Source organism: Chiloscyllium plagiosum, unplaced genomic scaffold (genome assembly GCF_037043375.1).
Source record: "Chiloscyllium plagiosum isolate Xiang-an unplaced genomic scaffold, Cpla_swu_hap1 HiC_scaffold_19, whole genome shotgun sequence".
NCBI lineage: Eukaryota > Metazoa > Chordata > Chondrichthyes > Orectolobiformes > Hemiscylliidae > Chiloscyllium > Chiloscyllium plagiosum.
The window spans coordinates 33222522-33241741 of NW_028270157.1; the positions used below are offsets into that span (position 1 = coordinate 33222522).

General features: G+C 39.2%; 1 protein-coding gene across 1 annotated transcript in view; it reads left to right on the forward strand.

Moving 5' to 3' along the window:
* asz1 (ankyrin repeat, SAM and basic leucine zipper domain containing 1) overlaps positions 1-19220 on the forward strand; it is an 80478-nt gene that overhangs the window by 54344 nt on the left and 6914 nt on the right. The window contains exons 11-12 of the mRNA XM_043709583.2: positions 17542-17647; positions 18764-18877. Coding sequence (XP_043565518.2) covers positions 17542-17647; positions 18764-18877 — 220 coding nt within the window. The remainder of the gene's footprint in view (positions 1-17541; positions 17648-18763; positions 18878-19220) is intronic.

Sequence of the window (19220 nt, forward strand, 5' to 3'; positions counted from 1 at the left end):
GGGTCGTGGGGAGGCAGCTTGGAGGCTGCAAGGAAGGTAAGAGAAGGTGGAGACTCCTGGATTATTGGTGGGTTCAGGTAGACTACAAGGATGAGGGAGAAAAGGAAAGGGCATGGAAAATGAGGGAAGGCATGCTGCAAGGAAAGCGGGGGGGGCAGGGAGGCTGCAAGAAAGATGGGGGCAGACACAGGGTAACTGCAAGGTAGCTAGGAGGGAGGATGCAAGGAAGATGGGAAACAACAAGGAGGGTGAGAGGAAGCTTAAGGATAACAGGCTTATGAGGAAGATGGAAGAGACTGATCTGCTCTGTCCCAGATGTAGAGACACTACAGTGCCTCAAGATTTTTGGATAGCAGACAATTCTGTGTTGATGGTATTAAATTGATAGAGACCTACATTCTCCCCAAATTCACCCATTTAATTTTCCCTGGTTCTAGATCTTGTTTTAAAGAAAGAACAATAATATTTCCCTTCTGATTGAGTATAGATCATAGCAATGTAATCATTCGTTTGGTTAACTCATCTTAAACTTGAAAAACAAAGTTGCCACTTCTTTTTTCCTTCAAATAACATTTATAATCAGTCAGCCTGATGTGAGTAGTGGGGAAAATGCTAGAGTTCATTAAAAAGAAAAATCATAGCTTAACACTTAGAAATAGTAATAGGATTGGACATAGTCAAGATGGACTTAAGAAAACAAAATCTACTGGAATTCTTCAAGGATGTGACCAGTACAATTAATGATGTGAAGCTAGACTATATAGTTTATTTGGATTTTCGGAAGGCCTTCAACAAAATTCCACATAAGAGACTGGTGTGTAACATTAAAGCATATGGAATGGGAGGTATTCTATTCAGGTAGCTAGAAACTGTTTGGCAGACAGGAAACAAAAAGTAGGAATCAATTTTTTTTGTGAATGGTAAGCAGTGACTGGTGGCGTACCATAGAAATCAATGTCAGGATCCCAGATATTCATAATATATTAATGAGTTAAGATGTGGAATCCAAATGTAATATTTCCACATTTGCAGAGGACGCAAAGCTGGGTTGGAGGGTAAGCGGTGAGGAGGATGCAGAGGTGCTTCAGTGTGATTTGGACCAACTGAGTGGGTGGGCAAATGTATGGCAGTTGCAGTAAAATGTGCAGTCTCCCGATGTGGTCTCCTCTACATTGGGGAGACTAGATGCCTCCTAGCAGAGTGCTTTAGGGAACATCTCTGGGACAACCACACCGTCCTGTGGCCCAACATTCCAACTCCCCCTCTCACTCAGCCGAGGACATGGAGGTCCTGGGCCTCCTTCACCACCCGACACCTGGAGGGAGAACGCCTCATCTTCCGCCTCGGAACACTTCAACCCCAGGGCATCAATGTGGACTTCACCAGTTTCCTCATTTTCCCCTTCCCCCACCTCACCCCAGTTCCAAACTTCCAGCTCAGCACTGTCCCCATGACTTGTCCTTCCTGCCTATCTTCCTTTCCACTTATCCACTCCACCCTCCTCTCTGACCTATCACCTCCATCCCCACCCCCATTCACCTACTGTACTCTATGGTACTTTCTCCCCACCCCCACCGTCCTCTCATTTATCTCTCCACCCTGCAGGCTTTCTGCCTGATGAAGGGCTTTTGCCCGAAATGTCGATTTTCCTGCTCCTCAGATGCTGCCTGAACTGCTGTGCTTTTCCAGCACCACTCTAATCTAGAACCTAAGCAAGAAAGCCAACTACTATCTAAATGGCTATAAGTTGAGAAAGGGGAATGTCACCGAGATCTGGGCGTCCTTGTGCACATGTAACTGAAGGTAAGCATGTAGATGCAGCAAGCAGTAAGGAAGGCAATAACACATTGACCTTCATAGTGAGAGGATTCGAGTACAGGAACAGGAATGACTTTCTGCATTTAAACAGGGCTTTGGTGAAACCACACCTGGAATATTGTGTGCAGTTTTGGTCTTGTTGTCTGGGGAGGAAGAATGAACTTGCTATAAATTGAAGGTTTTCCAGTCTGTTTCCTAGGATGGCAGGACTGACGTAAGGAGAGGTTGAATTGATTAGAATTATTTGCTGGAGTTCAGAAGACGAAGGGAGAATCTCAGAAACATATAAAATTCTAACGGAACTATACAGGGTAGATATAGGAAAGATGTCCCTGATGGCAAGGGATTCTGGAACCATGGGTCACAGTCTAAGAATGTGGGTAAACATTTAGGACTGAAATGAGGAGAGGATTTTTTTTCACCCAGAGAGTTGTGAGCCTTTGGAATTTGCTACCACAGAAAGTAGTCAAGACCAAACCTTGTGTGGTTTCACGGAGGAGTTGGATATAGCATGAAAGAGATTAAAAGATATGGGAGAAAGTTGGAACAGTAGAATGATCAGATTTGATCATAATCAGTGGCAGACAGGATAGCCTACTCCTCCTATTTTGTGTTTCTAATTGCAAAGGCTTACAGATCAGAATTAGCACTGCATTGTTTTAAAATCATTATAAAATACAAAAATATTAAATGATTCTAATATTAATGGATGAAAGTAGCACACTGAATTTGAATGCAAGAAAAAAAACTTGAAAACTTACTTATTGGGGCAAAGTTAAGCAAACTGCAGGGAGTATGTGGAAAATGTGCACAAATTGTTGAAAAGTCACATGAAATAAAATGAAAGCTCCTCTAACTTTAATAATTTAAAAGTAAAAATTAAAGTGAAGAATTTGATATCACTAAGATATTAATATTTCCAGATACTAAAGACTAAAACATCCATTTAGATGTACAATTGTTATTTTAACCATGAGAATTATTTTGCATTAAAAACGTTTGTTTCCATTTTTGTTATGACCTAAGAATTCATGAAACCATTGAGGTCATTCATCAGTAACAGATTATTGTCATTGTGTTGATGTAGTTTTTAGAAGGTTCACATTATTGATGCTCTTCAAGCAAATATTGTAATTAATTACTCCTTGGAAGACCTTCCCGTAAGCAGACAGGTATTGAAAACCTTAATTCCCTCTGCCTCTCTGCAAATATGCCTAGGTTCACAGAATGTCCCTGAGATTGTCAGAAAGTTTGGATTTAGGTTATGGATGACAGAGGGAATGAGATCAACCATTATCCTGTCTTCCAAAATAAGCCATGCTTTAATTAATTCAATTTGAGTACCTTAACCACCTTAACTCTGGCAAAGTTCTTTTGAAATTAGTGTTTTGAATGAAAACATTTTGCTAAGATAATGTTTATCATAATTTGCAATGTAAATTGTGAGCTCACGATGTAATTTGTTCCATTTTTGTGTCAAAAGTGTGGTTTTGTTTTCCTGAAGTGCTCCAAAAAGAGAGATCTGTAGTTCAGTTATCTTAACTACCAAATATTTATCAGCTATATTCCAGGTTGAAGTTACAAGGAAAGTTTTAAGTAAACTTATTCTGTTGCTTGATAGATGAAGTTTTTATTTTACTTTTTCAACTGCATTGCCTTTTTAATATTAAACTTGGTGTAAGAATACTGCAGTACATCAAATCCAATTGGCAATTGTCGTTGAAGTTGTTCAGTATATGGGAATCTGACAGCCTTAGCTGTATATTTATACAGCTATTTATAATATACAGCCTTAGCTGTATATTTTTGGAATCTGACTCTGCAGTCTGTTTCTAGGATTTTTTATATGCGTCTCTTAATAAAATTTGGCTTTCCATCTTTCTGGGACTTTCCATGTTACACATACACAGTTAAATCATCATTATTTATGAAATGTTAAATTATTGGAGAGGCTGGAATCCTATTCTGATGGGATGTTTCAGAAACCATGGATCTTCAATTGAGTACGTTACTTAATCTTTACATCGTCAGATCAAAAATTTATCAAATACAGATAAAATCGTAATGTTGCCAATCATATGAAGAAAATTAAAACATCAAAATTTTAAAAACAATGTAATCTACAAGTTTTTCATTACTTCTAATGAATTGCAAAAGTTGCCCTAATGATGAAAATATTTTCATAAACATTTAATAGAAATTGTAATGCTTTTTTCTTTTGTCTGTAAAATAAACAATGGAGTCAGTTGTATGAATAGATGGAAACAAAATTGCTAGGTTTTTTTCCAAATAGTAATGAAGCTATAGCCTGCAAATGCTGTATCGGTTATGAGTTGAATAGAATTTGTTGTTCCAGAATAAGGTGAAATCTGTGTACAGCCAAATCTAAATATCACTTAAATTTTAAAATCGACCTATTTTTGGGAAGTACATTATATAATGTGTCATTCTGTATAAAAAGGAAAGAAACAAACTGACATCAAAAAAAACCTCAAACATTTGATTCCAGCATCTAATATAGCAAATTAATAGGAATATTGGACAGCTGTTAAGATATTTTTGTACTCTATATTCAACTGCAGAACTGTTAGCCTTTTTAGGAGTTGAGATATTTTTGAGGCAACCAACTTGAGTGATGACAACGGAGATGTGAATAAAACCTGACTCACTAACGTTAAATGAACATTTGTGTTGTATGTGTATCTTGTCTTTGAGAGTTCACGTTTAAGGTCGAGATATTGTGACATTGTTGGAATTAGACTGCTGTAGGTCTGCAAACTGTCTTCACAGAGATCAATTGTTTGCTGTAATCCCTGCTTCATAATTTACCATGTATTTTTTCTGCTTTAAATGAATGAACCCGCAGAGTCGATCAAGCTGTTGAGTGATTATTAGACCATTATCACTAACACGGCAATTTCCACAAGTGAAATTTGTAAGTCTAAAATCATTTTGTTATGTCTGCTCATACAAGCCTCATGTCACTTATTTTTCCCTTCCAATATCACTTGGTTTATTGGAATTTCAGACTGGTGTAAACCATGCCTGGCTTTTAAATCCCAATTAAAAGAAATACTAGCAAAGTGTATTTTAGACTATTTCTATGTAATTTTAAATGAGCAGAGATTGAAAACAAGAATTTGTAACTCTTTATAATGAGAAAAGTATATTTATCCATAATGCATAAAGTTAACAAATGCAATCTTCTATTTTTCATAACTTTTTGCTCAGTGCATCAGAAAATTACATTAAATTGAAACATCAAATGTGGATTATAAAAATCATTCCCTTGATTTTTTTTCCTTATTCTTGTCTTGTTTTCTTACCCCTTCTATCTTAAAGAACGTGCTACACTGGGTGATGGCTTCTTAGAGGTTTTGGCAGTTCCCAGAGTCTACTTTTTTTACTATTACTACACATTTCCATGATGTCTCCTCCTTTCTATGATAGGGTTCCATGCAATAACTCTTTCAAATAGGCATTATTGAAGTGAAGTAATTGAAAAATCATATACTCCTAAATTTAAATGCTAATAACCAGTTAAGGATGGTTGCTCAACAGTTAATGTAGAATTTGTAACCTTGCTGAATTAATTTTCTTTCTTCCTTATTCCTACCCCTCTAGGAGCTTTCAAAGCTTAACCAAAACCCCAGTTGTCACAGTAACAGAGTTAGAGGTAAACAGTAGTATCAGACAAAATGATGTAAGAACAAAGTCTTCCAAAATGACTTCAAAATCTTAGCCATCTCTTTTTGTTCCAAGCCAACAAAAAGAAATACATGACCTCTAATCTGAGATGTTGCTGTACCATTTCATTTACAAAGTTTGCAGATGACACCAAAATTGGAGGTGTGGTTGACAGCGAAGAGGGTTACCTCAGATTACAACAGGATCTTGAACAGATGGGCCAATGGGCTGAGAAGTGGCAGATGGAGTTTAATTCACATAAATGTGAGGTGCTGCATTTTGGGAAAGCAAATCTTAGCAGGGCTTATGCACTTAATGGTAAGGTCCTAGGGAGTGTTGCTGAACAAAGAGACCTTGGAGTGCAGGTTCATAGCTCCTTGAAAGTGGAGTCGCAGGTAGATAGGATAGTGAGGAAGGCATTTGGTATGCTTTCTTTATTGGTCAGAGTATTGAGTACAGGAGTTGGGAGGTCATGTTGCGGCTGTACAGGACATTGGTTAGGCCACTGTTGGAATATTGCGTGCAATTCTGGTCTCCTTCCTATCTGAAAGATGTTGTGAAACTTGAAAGGGTTAGAAAAGATTTACAAGGATGTTACCAGGATTGGAGGATTTGAGCAATAGGGAGAGACTGAACATTGGAGGCTGAGGAGTGACCTTATAGAGGTTTATAAAATTATGAAAGGCATGGATAGGATAAATAGACAAAGTCTTTTCCCTGGGGTTGGGGAGTCCAGAACTAGAGGGCAAAGGTTTAGGGTGAGAGGGGAAAGATATAAAAGAGACCTACGGGGCTACTTTTTCACACACAGGGTGGTACATGTATGGAATACGCTGCCAGAGGAAGTGGTGGAGGCTGGTACAATTGCAACATTTAAGAAGCATTTGGATGGGTATATGAATAGGAGGGGTTTGGAGTGATATGGGCCAGGTGCTGGCAGGTGGGACTAGATTGGGTTGGGATATCTGGTCGGCATGGATGGGTTGGACCGAAGAATCTGTTTCCATGCTGTACGTCTCTTTGACTCTATGACTCTTTCATGAAATCCATGTACTCAAGAATATGCTTGACAATTAACACCGTTAATATATTTGTTAACCAAGCATTAGAGAGAGGCGTACAAAATGCTGATGACTTGACAAGAAGGGTAATTATTCTCCATCATTGAAGATTTTCCAGCATTCCTTTTCACTCCACATTCAAGGATATTCAGTCAACATGCCCACTAAAAACTTCAGAACCTTAAAATTTCTGTTCTGCCATTCTTCAAGAATCCTTGTGTGTAGTTATTAGTTCAACTTAAACAATCACAAATTGTATGATTCGTCTGGGATCAACTTCAGTTTTAAAATCGATGACTGATGTTTATTAGCAAGAAAATGTTTTCAAACTAAGAAAGAGGGAGTGGTAAAGGGAAGTGAAGGCAGATTGTAATCTTGTATTTAATGAACATTAAGGAACTGGCACTTTGTGTGTTTATTAATATGTCAGTTTTGACAACAGAGAAAAATCAGTGAAACAAAGTAAACTAAAAATAATTTAAGAGGAGAAATTTGTGGATGTAATTAAAATAATGCATAATTATGGAAGGAAAAAGAAAGGAATTTAAAATAGAGAAATCTCTGGGACCTAATGGTTTTGTTATGAAGTTGAAAGCATGTACTGTACCTTTAAGAGAAAGAGAGAGAGAGAATGCTGTTCTGAACTGAGAGCTTACAAGCACCTGTCTGTATGACTAGATATCCATCCCAGAATGTACAGGAAAATTGAAATTCTGTAACATTTCGATTTGGGAAATTGAAATGCTGAGTTTTGGTTGCTGTTTTGACAGCAATTCAAATTTAACCAATCAGTTTAAATTATGCCCCAGAATACTCAAACCCAATCGTGTTTGAATTTATTGTTTTGCCAACATTGAACCAGTGAGACCATCCGATGTTGGGGGGTATAAGAATGCGGACATTGTGAAAATTGGTCAGAGAGTAACTGACATAAAGAGAGAGCGATAACTGTCAATATAACATCTTGCTCTGCGAGAAATTAGAAAACACTCTCTATCAAAGGTACCTTTTCATGTGAAACATGCTTGCAGTAAAAAAGAAAGATGATGATCCAGGGAGATCAACAGCCAGAAGACTGAAGAGACAGAAGAAGGCAGAGACTGTGAGATATTTGAAATTAAATTGATGTAATTTTAATAAGAGTCTTATTGGAATAGCATATTATTACAGAGTTGGAGGCAGATAGTAACAGTTAAGAGAAGGGAAGGACTTAGATTTTTGGATAGTTTTTGTTTAAAAAGTTTACTTTCAGAGTTAGAAAATAAATTGTTATTTTCTTTAAATAGTAGAGTTTGGGAGTTCTCTGTCACTCATATTTTAACAGAGTACGAGGTGAGGTAGCTTTTCTTGGCGTTGGGTTTAATTAACAGAGGGGTTCACTTCTGTTGTAACAGTTTCAACCCCAGGAGAAAAGGGTGGTGAAAGGTGTGTTTATCATAATTCTTTTTAATTGCCTTTTTGGAGTGCAATTGTTCTTGACAAAGCCAGCATTTATTGTCCATTGCTAATTGTCCTTGAGGTGGTAGTCTTGAACTGCAGCAGTCTATTTCGTGTACGAGCCCCACAGAGCTCTTCAGCAGGGAGTTCCCAATTTTGAATGCACCAGTAAAGGAGTGGTGATTTGGTTCTAAGTTCAGATGGTTTTGAATGATAGTGGGGAATTTAGTGATGGCATGCCGTTGAAGACATGGAAAAAAGGTTAGATTTTCTTTCTCTAGTTGGTGGTGGTCTTTGCTAGACACTTGAGTGATGCAAATATTTGTCATAATCTTCCAAAAAGCCCATCTTGGTAACTACCTTAACTGTTGTATACCTAGTGGGGAATATCACCATTTGAAGAAGTTAATAAATGTAATAAAAGTTGCTAACAAAGTGTTCCTGAAGGCTTTATAAAGATTGTTAGCCCTTTTGGACCCTATTGCAATGGTATTAAAGTTTGATGCATAACCATTAATATCTCTTGTCATTTTCCTTTAGTTGTTCATTAGCAGATTTATGGCACTGGTTTTGTAAAGAACAAATATCCACTCATGAAATAATTATGAAATTCTCTCACAAACAAAAACAGAAGTTACTAGAAAAGCTCAACAGCTCTGACAGCATCTGTGAAGAGAAATCAGAGTTAATGTTTTGGGTCCGCTGACCCTTCCTCAGAACTCAAAGGAATATAAATTATTTTCCCCAAACTAAAAAAGTGATGTCCTATTGACAAAAAAAATTATCGTCAAATCAGTTTAAGATTGCTGTTAATTTTGTACAGTAACTTTCCAGAATTGAGCAGAGGCATATTAATAAACAAAAAGGGTAAAATAGACTGCCTCAAACACTTTTTCAGTGGTTACGCTATCCCACCCTATTTTTATATCAACTGTGCTACTTTAGTTGATTCAAGGTACTAGATTGCAAATATTCATTTACTACTTGTTCATGCTTCAGGGGGAAGAGACATTCATCATCTGAGGTATTTGGTAGGGTTCTGCACGTACTAAGGTGACTGCAAAGGCTGATTTGTGCTCTGAAGGTCAAGTTACAAATAGAACAGGGGATAACATATAACAACGAATTTTGTACAAGTCATAAATTGAGTTGGGATTTTCTCTCTGCCTCTGATTAGGCATTTGCTTTTAACAGAACCACATTGGGTTTTGTTTTTGTTGTACCAGATGCAGTGGTCTTGAATGGAGCTTCCCTCAGGCCACTCGGTCAACATCAGAACTCCTGATGAAACCTTCAGTCTGTCTTGGTGGTGTAATCTCCATGACACCATACCCCAGACTCAAGTTCTGCACAAAGATTTGTTTTGATGAGGAAGTGTCAAGCATTCTGAATAGCCCAGTTCAGTTGTAACTGCCTCAATAGAATGTGGACAGTGGTATGTCAGCTTGAGTGAGTACCTCGGTGTCTAGTATTTTGTCTGCCATCTCACCTTCAGGAGTTTTTATAGGCAGTTCAAGAAAGTGGGTGAGCTTGGCGTGAACCTGGTACACGGTCGAATTATCAATGTATAGAGTGGAATTGGCAGGACTATTGCTGTACAGACTTCTAATTTTTAACAACTTGGAGTTTGCCTGAAAATTATCTCTAGAATCTTCAAGTGTAGAAGTTATCTGATTTTAATATCTGAATTAGATCATATGAAAGATTAATTTATTACAGGTAAAGTTCTGGAATATCAATACCAGCTTATCCCATGGACAAACAACATGCTGTTAGTTGAAGGAGTACTGAAGATCCTTGCAGTTAAGCTATTTAGGATTGATGCATTGCCATTTGCTTTCACAGACACGTTTTTCTTCTGAGACTATTAGGATGATTGGTGTACAAACAGTTCCTTAAATAGCAAATATTAAATATTGATTGACATTAAGTCCAACTCTGTAAAGCTCTTGCTGTGAAAGTTGTTTAATGATGTGGCTAAAATATATACTGTTGCACTAGTGATGAATGGGAAAGGTATAATTTACTTTGTCAGTGACAAATTGCACTTTCTGTGTGTTGGTTGAAGTTCTGACATTTATTTTCTGCTTTCCTAGTGTCCGGTTCTGAGGGTTTTTTAAAAATATAAGTGAGGGTGAAACCAGGTTTTCAATTGAAGAAATACTTCTGAAAATGTTTTTATTTCAGAACATTTATTTTATCCATCTCCAAAATGTAAAAGAAATGTCATGTTGGCAGGTATTTAGTTTCACTGCAACTCTTAAGGATTTTTTTTAAGGAAATTTAGTCATTTTTGGAGCAGAACTATAAAAGAGATTTCTGAAGTTCAATTTATTGGAACACTTTTTCATAATTTATAATACATTGAACTACTAAACGTTACTTCAAGCTGTTAAATTTTACACAGGTAGTGGTTTTGGCAATGCTTACAGTAATACCAAAATAGTTTTGGTAAGTATTATAGCTATCCATCAGAACCAACAATGTATTGTAATCATATCAAAAAGATGGTTCAGTGAAAATGATAATAAACTTTCAAAAATAGCTCAATAGAACAGTGATAAAAAAACCATTGGCAAGTACAATCTGATGACTCAAAGAAGTGTTACTTCAAAAAACTGAAATGTTGATTGACTTTTAAACATCTCCAAAATGTTGCTGTATCAGGAGTTTCCCATTTTAGAAGTAGCTGATTGAGTATTACGACCTGACAGTGTGATGAAAAAGCGGGTAGTTCAAATTTCAGTCAACAATTAGTCTCCAGATCACAATCTTTTGATGCAGTCAGTTACAGGTCAAGAATCTGATTTTGAAACCGATTGCACGCAACTGCAATTCCAAGATTTGTTCCTGTATCCAAACCCAATAAAATGATTTTGAAATATAAAATTCATAATTTGATTTAGTAAATATGAATCAATTCATTTTGTATTTAGAAATTAGTTTCATTTATATATGTATTGTGCACTGCTGCTTTTAAGTGGTGAAAGATTTGTGCTTAAATGATTTTATTCATTCATGGGGTGTCAAGTTTCATTGGCTGGGCCAGCATTTATTATCCATCTGTAACTGTCCAGAAAAGTGTCAACTGTGGGTCTGGAGTGATGTGTAGGCCAGAACAGGTAAGGACATTGTTTCCTTCCCTAAAGGATATTAGTGAACCAGATGGGCTTTTCCCTACTATTGGCAATGGTTTCATAGCATCGTTAGACTCCTAATTCCAGATTTTTATTGAATTCAAATTCTGGTTTTGAACCCAGGTCACCAGAGCATTACCAGCATCTCTGGATTAATAGTCTAGCGATAATACCACTAGGCATTCGTCTTTCCTTCACTATCAATAATCTTCCATTTCGTTACATGATACAATAAACTGACCCATCATAAATTAAATTTCAAATGAACTATTAGCATTTCCCAATGCAGTAACAGATCAATCTCTCCCTAGCTTATTCCACATTTATGCATTTTTCCCTTGGGCTTACAAAATGGTGCAAAAAGAGCAGTCTTGATCTTGGAGCTGGAATAAGCAATTAAGCCTATGCTCGCTCCTATTTCTTTTGTTCTTTAACATGATGTTTTTCCTCAGATTTCAAACTGATCTCAATCTGAAAAGGCCAACCCCTTATTTTGAGACTCTGAGTTAAAGACCCTCCTGCCAAAGCAAGTAGTCTCTTATGATCCACCCAGTCAATTTATTTGTAATCAACCTGTTCAGGCTTATGCAATGACACATTTCTGTGACAATTGGTACTTAAATCTGGACAATTACCATTGTGCCACAAGAGCCCCATCTACCCTGTCCACTTCTCAGAATGGAACAGAATTAAGCACAGAAATGGTTCATTAAACTGTTTGCCTCCATCAATCGTTCCTCACCTAAATCTATCACTGTGACCCTCCAACCCTTTTTGTCTCAAACGCTCATGTAGCTTCCCCTTAAATGTATTTAACCTAGGTGTTTCATCTATTCCTCATAGTACAAAATTCCACATTCTTATCATTGTTTACATAAAATAAGTTTCTTTTGAATTCTAAGTTTTCTTTTAGTGCCCATCTTATATCCAGGTCCTCTGGACATGTTCTTTCTCATAAGTGGGAACATTCTCTCTATCCATTCTATTTAAATCTGAACTTTTCATAATTTTAAAGATGTCTACTATATCAGCCACCAGCTGTCTTTTTCTCAAAAGAGACAGCCTGATTCCTGAAGAAGGGCTTATGCCCGAAACGTCGATTCTCCTGTTCCCTGGATGCTGCCTGACCTGCTGCGCTTCTCCAGAAACACATTTTCAGCTGTAACCTAAATGGCATGTTAAGATATTCTGATATTATAGTGTCTGTGACCTTTAACATGTGAGTGTTACTTTGTCAAAATATAGGCAAACAAGAATTTGTTGGATTCTTCACAACAATGTTGAATCCTCTCCACATTGAATACAGATTATGCACTGGGCAAGTTTATCATCAACTCCATATTCATTTTCCTTTTTGGGGAAAAGAAGGATCAAAAGTAAAAATATTTGTACTTTGAGTGCATCTCTCGTTAAGGAAAGGTAGTTTGTGAGAATATTTGTATCAGGTGAGGTGCCGGAAGACTGGAGGTTGGCAAACGTGGTTCCACTGTTTAAGGAGGGCGGTAAAGACAAGCCAGGGAACTATAGGCCAGCGAGCCTGACCTCGGTGGTGGGCAAGTTGTTGAAAGGAATCCTGAGGGACAGGATGTACATGTATTTGGAAAGGCAAGAACTCATTCGGGTTAGTCAACATGGCTTTGGGCGTGGGAAATCATGTCTCACAAACTTGATTGAGTTTTTTTGAAGAAGTAACAAAGACGATTGATGAGGGCAGAGCAGTAGATGTGATCTATATAGACTTCAGTAAGGCGTTAGACAAGGTTCCCCACGGGAGACTGATTAGCAAGGTTAGATCTCATGGAATACAGGGAGAACTAGCCATTTGGATACAGAAGTGGCTCAAAGGTAGAAGACAGAGGGTGGTGGTGGTGGAGGGTTGTTTTTCAGACTGGAGGCCTGTGACCAGTGGAGTGCCACAAGGATCGGTGCTGGGCCCTCTACTTTTTGTCATTTACATAAATGATTTGGATGCGAGCATAAGAGGTACAGTTAGTAAGTTTGCAGATGACACCAAAATTGGAGGTGTAGTGGACAGCGAAGAGGGTTACCTCAGATTACAACAGGTTCTGGACCAGATGGGCCAGTGGGCTGAGAAGTGGCAGATGGAGTTTAATTCAGATAAATGTGAGGTGCTGCATTTTGGGAAAGCAAATCTTAGCAGGACTTATACACTTAATGGTAAGGTCATAGGGAGTGTTGCTGAACAAAGAGACCTTGGAGTGCAGGTTCATAGCTCCTTGAAAGTGGAGTCGCAGATAGATAGGATAGTGAAGAAGGCGTTTGGTATGCTTTCCTTTATTGGTCAGTATTGAGTACAGGAGTTGGGAGGTCATGTTGCGGCTGTACAGGACATTGGTTAGGCCACTGTTGGAATATTGCGTGCAATTCTGGTCTCCTTCCTATCTGAAAGATGTTGTGAAACTTGAAAGGGTTCAGAAAAGATTTACAAGGATGTTGCCAGGGTTGGAGGATCTGAGCTACAGGAAGAGGCTGAACAGGCTGGGGCTGTTTTTCCTGGAGTGTCGGAGGCTGAGGGGTGACTTTATAGAAGTTTACAAAATTATGAGGGGCATGGATAGGATAAATAGACAAAAGTCTTTTCCCTGGCGTTGGGGAGTCCAGAACTAGAGGGCATAGGTTTAGGGTGAGAGGGGAAAGATATAAAAGACTCCTAAGGGGCAACTTTTTCACGCAGAGGGTGGTACGTTTATGGAATGAGCTGCCAGAGGATGTGGTGGAGGCTGGTACAATTGCAATATTTAAAAGGCATTTGGATGGGTATATGAATAGGAAGGGTTTGGAGGGATATGGGCCGGATGCTGGCAGGTGGGACTGGATTGGGTTGGGATTTCTGGTCGGCATGGACGGGTTGGACTGAAGGGTCTGTTTCCATGCTGTATATCTCTTTGACTCTATGACTCTAATTCGGAGGTCAGTTTGACACCACTTCCATCTTCCGCAGCTACACTGGCACCACCCTTTTCCTCCGCTACATCGATGATTGTATTGGCGCTACCTCATGCCCCCACAAGGAGGTTGAACAGTTCATCCCCTTTACTAACACCTTCCACCCCGACCTCAAATATAGCTGGACCGTCTCAGACTCCTCCCTCCCCTTCCTAGACCTCTCCATTTCTATCTCGGGCGACCAACTCAACACAGACATTTACTACAAACCGACCGACTCCCACAGCTACCTAGATTACACCTCCTCCCACCCTGCCCCCTGTAAAAACGCCATCCCATATTCCCAATTCCTTTGCCTCCGCCGCATCTGCTCCCAAGAGAACCAATTCTACTACCGAACAACCCAGATGGCCTCCTCCTTCAAAGACCGCAATTTCCCCTCTGACGTGGTTGACGATGCTCTCCACTGCATCTCCTCCACTTCCTGCACTTCTGCCCTTGAACCCCACCCCTCCAATCACCACCAGGACAGAACACCACTGGTCCTCAACTTCCACCCCACCAACCTATGGATACATCGTATCATCCTCCGTCATTTCCGCCACCTCCAAACAGACCCCACCACCAGGGATATATTTCCCTCCCCACCCCTATCAGCGTTCCGGAGAGACCACTCCCTCCGCGACTCCCTTGTCAGGTCCACACCCCCCACCAACCCAACCTCCACTTCCGGCACCTTTCCCTGCAACAACAAGAAGTGCAAAACTTGGCACCCACACCTCCCTCCAAGGCCCCAAGGGATCCTTCCATATCCGTCACAAATTCACCTGCACCTCCACACACATCATTTACTGTATCCGTTGCACCCGATGTGGGAGACAGGTCGCCTACTTGCGGAACGTTTCAGGGAATACCTCTGGAACACCCGCATCAACCAACCCAACCATCCCGTGGCTGGACACTTTAACTCCCCCTTCCACTCTGCCAAGGACATGCAGGTCCTTGGCCTCCTCCATCTCCAGACCCTGACCACACGACGCCTGGAGGAAGAGCGCCTCATCTTCTGCCGAGGAACCCTCCAACCACACGGGATGAATGTAGATTTCTCCAGCTTCCTCATTTCCCCTCCCCCACTTTATCTCAGTCCCAACCCCTGGATTCAGCACCACCCTCTTGACCTGCAATCTTCTTCCCGACCTCTCCACCCCCACCCTGTCTCCGGCCTATCACCCTCACCCTCCCCTCCTTCCACCTATCGTATTCCCAGCGCCCCTCCCCCAAATTCCCTTCCCCCTACCTTTTATCTCAGGCCGCCTGGCACACCCTCCTCATTCCTGAAGAAGGGCTTACGCCCGAAACGTCGATTCTCCTGCTCCTCGGATGCTGCCTGGCCTGCTGTGTTTTTCCAACACCACATTTTTCAACCACATTGCACACAGAGACATGAAGGTTTTACTTGCCCATAGAAGTAAAATCTTAACTGAAAATGTTGATATTGTGATGGCCCATGAGGTTAGGGAAATGGCCCCCTTTAGAGGTTTCTGGTGAGCAGCAGCTTGCTTCCAGTAAATGATCATGTGATTAGTTAGCTGGTCTATACAGAGGAAAAAGAGGATCAACCAGAAGATTGCAAGCAAATAGAAAGGTAACTGATAATTGGCTTTCATTGCAAAGAGGATCTGAGTACAGGAGTGAAGATCTCCTGCTGAAATTATGAGTGAGCCTGCAGCTGGAGCATTATGTACAATTTGGTGTCTCATCTAAGGAAGGATGTGCTTGCCATAGAGGAAATGCAGTGTGGTTTGCCAGACTAATCCTTGGAAAACAGGATTGCATATAAGAAGAGATTGACCTATATTCTCTAGAATTTCAAAGAATGATGAGCAGTGAGTCCAGAGCAGAGGCAGTCTCAAAATAAGGGGCACCACTCGAAACTGAAATGAGGAGCAATTTCTGCACTCTGGGTTTGTATATATATTTGAATTCTGTCTCTGAAAGTGCAATGGAAGTTCAATCATTGAACCTGTTCAAGATAGAAATTGGTAGATTTCTGGAAACTAGTGACATCGAGGGATACCGGAGTAGTGGAGAAAATGTCACAAAGGTAGATGATCAGCCACAATCTGTTTGAATGGCAGAGCAGGCTTGAGGAATCAAATGGCCTACTCCTCTTTGCTATGTTCCCAAGCTAATTATTGGATTCAATAAGTCTGTTGATTTGGTTCTGTTCAGTTTGTTTTAGGATTTAGACAAGCTGGCTAGAGGCAACATTTCTTTAAAGCAGAATTCAGTTGAAATTCTGCTGGCTAAAAGGTTTTTTTTTAAAAAACCTTGGTTAATGGAAAGATTAGCTTCACTGTGAATTGAACTTCCGGGATAGCCAAGCTGAGGAGAGAGAGAGTGAGTTCATAGACAAAAGAGTGCAGAATTAAAGAAGAGTAGAACCCAGAGAGTTGTGTCCCAAAGTATCTATATTGAAGATCTTAGCTATTCCTATATTAAATTGGGAGTCTACAAATGTGGAATGGTTGGAGGAGATCTAAAGAGAAAACCTCTGCCAAAACTACGTGGGATGCCTGAGAAATTTTGTCTCTTCTACAATTTTATGAAGGATTCATTTTGAGACGGTTAGAGCAGGGATTTACTGCAAGTCTGTATATGGTTCTGGTCAAACGTGTTTGGAGTATTGTAAGCACTTTTGGGCCTCATCATATGAGGAGCAGTTGAGGACTCTTGGTCTGTACTCAGTGGAGTTTCGAAGAATGAGAGATTCTCACTGAACCTTACAGAATACTGAGGGCTCTGAATAGAGCAGATGTGGAGAAGATCTCTCCACTAGTAGGAAAGACTCTGAGCGAATGGATAATCCTTTAGAACCAAAATCAGGAGGAATTTCTTCAGCCAGAGGATAGTGTATTTGTGGAAGTCATTACCACGGAGGCCAGGTCGTTGACTGTATTTAAGATAGAGATAGGTTCTTGATTAGTAAGAGGATCAAAGGTTACAAGGGAAAGGTGGGAGATTGGATTGAGAAATATTATCAGCCATGAACAAAACCAGAACAGACTCAATGGGCCAAATGACCTAATTTAAATTCTATATCTTATGGTCTAATCTTCAATAAGTGGACATCTTTAGAAGAATCTAACATGAAGTTTTTTGGGATACAAGTTAAATGGGTGTAGAAGAAAACCTGAGTTAAGTCCTGATCACAGAATAAGTAACTATTCATCGTATCTTTATTAATTTTATGGAACTGACTGTTTAAGATGGAGTATTTATCTATACTTTACTTTCCATGTTTGTCTTTGATTTTGATATAGCAAATCTCTTGTTTTAAACCATAATCCTAATAAGTTCATTCTTTTCATAAACATTTGGGATTTTGGATCTTATAAAAACCTTGTTACTGGTCTCTACCAAGATCATAGCATTGACTGTTGGTTTATGTTTTAGATAACTTACATAATAAACTTATTTTGTTTCTTTTCAAGCAGTGAAGAACTTACAAAATTTTTGATCAAGCTGAAGAAGCACTGTGGTCACTTGAAGTTAACAGTTCAGAATGTGGCTAACCAGTTATCAACCAATTCAGAACTGGTATGTTTAAGAGGAAATGTTCTATTCTCCTTTACCATTGCAGAATGTGCCTTTATTTTGATCATTCAGAAAACTAAACAGTTCTATGTTGCCTATTAAATAGACCTTTTTAAATTACGTTGACTAATGTTAAAAAATTTAAATGTTCTAATTTTTAGGAAAGAACTCAGACATTACATTTCATTACATTACATTAATGCTGAAAAGGTAAATATTTTTCCATCATACCAAAATTTTTACATCCAATTTTTAATCCTCTTAAGATGGAAGGCAACTCAAGCTAAGTTATAGTCCATGAATATCAGCGGCCTGTGGTTCCTATCCAAAGTGACCGTGTTCAGACTGGACAAATATTCCACCTCGGCTACTCAATAGATGAACCCAATCTCCCCTTTTTCCACCATCTGTACACAAATTATTGTCAAAGTTATTGAACAGATCTGTTGGATTCCCCCACTCCTCCCCACCACACCAATCTGGGTTGAATACTTGAAAATACACAGAAATTAATTTATTATTCATGTGGCCTCTCAATAATGGGTTAGCTGGTCAGCACAATTGGCTGGATAGCTAGGATGTGGATGAGATTGGTACCGAGGATCTTTTACCTTCCTCTACACTGCCTCTGAGCCAGGAGGCTTGGGTTCAAGCCCCACCTGTTCCAGAGCTGTGTCATAACATCTCTGAACAGATTAATTAGAAAGAATCTGGGATTCAATCCACGTTCTGGCTGAGATGAATTCAGGGCCTGCTTCCTTGTCCTGCGAATTGGAAAAACCATCACGTTTTGCTGTGGTTTGTTGAATAAAACCTGAAGGCTTGTCTTTGGTCCAAGAATTAAAGAAGATCTTGATAATTACATTTAAAAAAAAATTATGGCGGCACCTGGCAATTTGTAACAATATTCATTTAGAAATTTATATAAGAAGTAACAAGAGAGTCCAGTGCAAAACAGCTCATCTTAAATGTGTCTCTGAGGAAAGCTTTCATTTTGCTTGTGTGATATCAGATCACTTGGCATTCAACTTGAAGCCAAAGATTTGACTTTTTTTCCCCCCACTGATTATCTCGTACTATTAATTTCAGTTTGCATCACATTTATCTCCCTATTTTCAGAGAGTACTGGATGTAGACCCTGACCGAAAGTCTGCTTTGGCCTGTGAAGACCTGGTTAAATGTATTCAGGATCTGGATAAAGAAGTGCAGAGATTGAGGAATGTTCTGCTAAAGGTAAAGGGAAGTGTTCAGGCACTTGTGCAGTTTTAAATCAGTAGATTTTAGTAGTTCTTATAAAACATATTTTTAAAGTAGAATTTTCTCTACAACCTTGTAAAAAGACTGTAGATCAGATATAATGTGGATAACACTTAAGTGGTGACAGAGATGCAAGGGTGGAGAGGTCAAGGCTGTATGTTAACACCACATCAGTCATTTGGGAACTAACAACATATTGACAGGCATTTGGCAGAAAGTGTCACTTGAAAGTAATTGACTGTTGGAGTGGGAATAAATTTAGAGATGCAGCAAATGGAGTATTAGTGTCAGCAAAGAATCTGTTACTGAATGAAGCCAT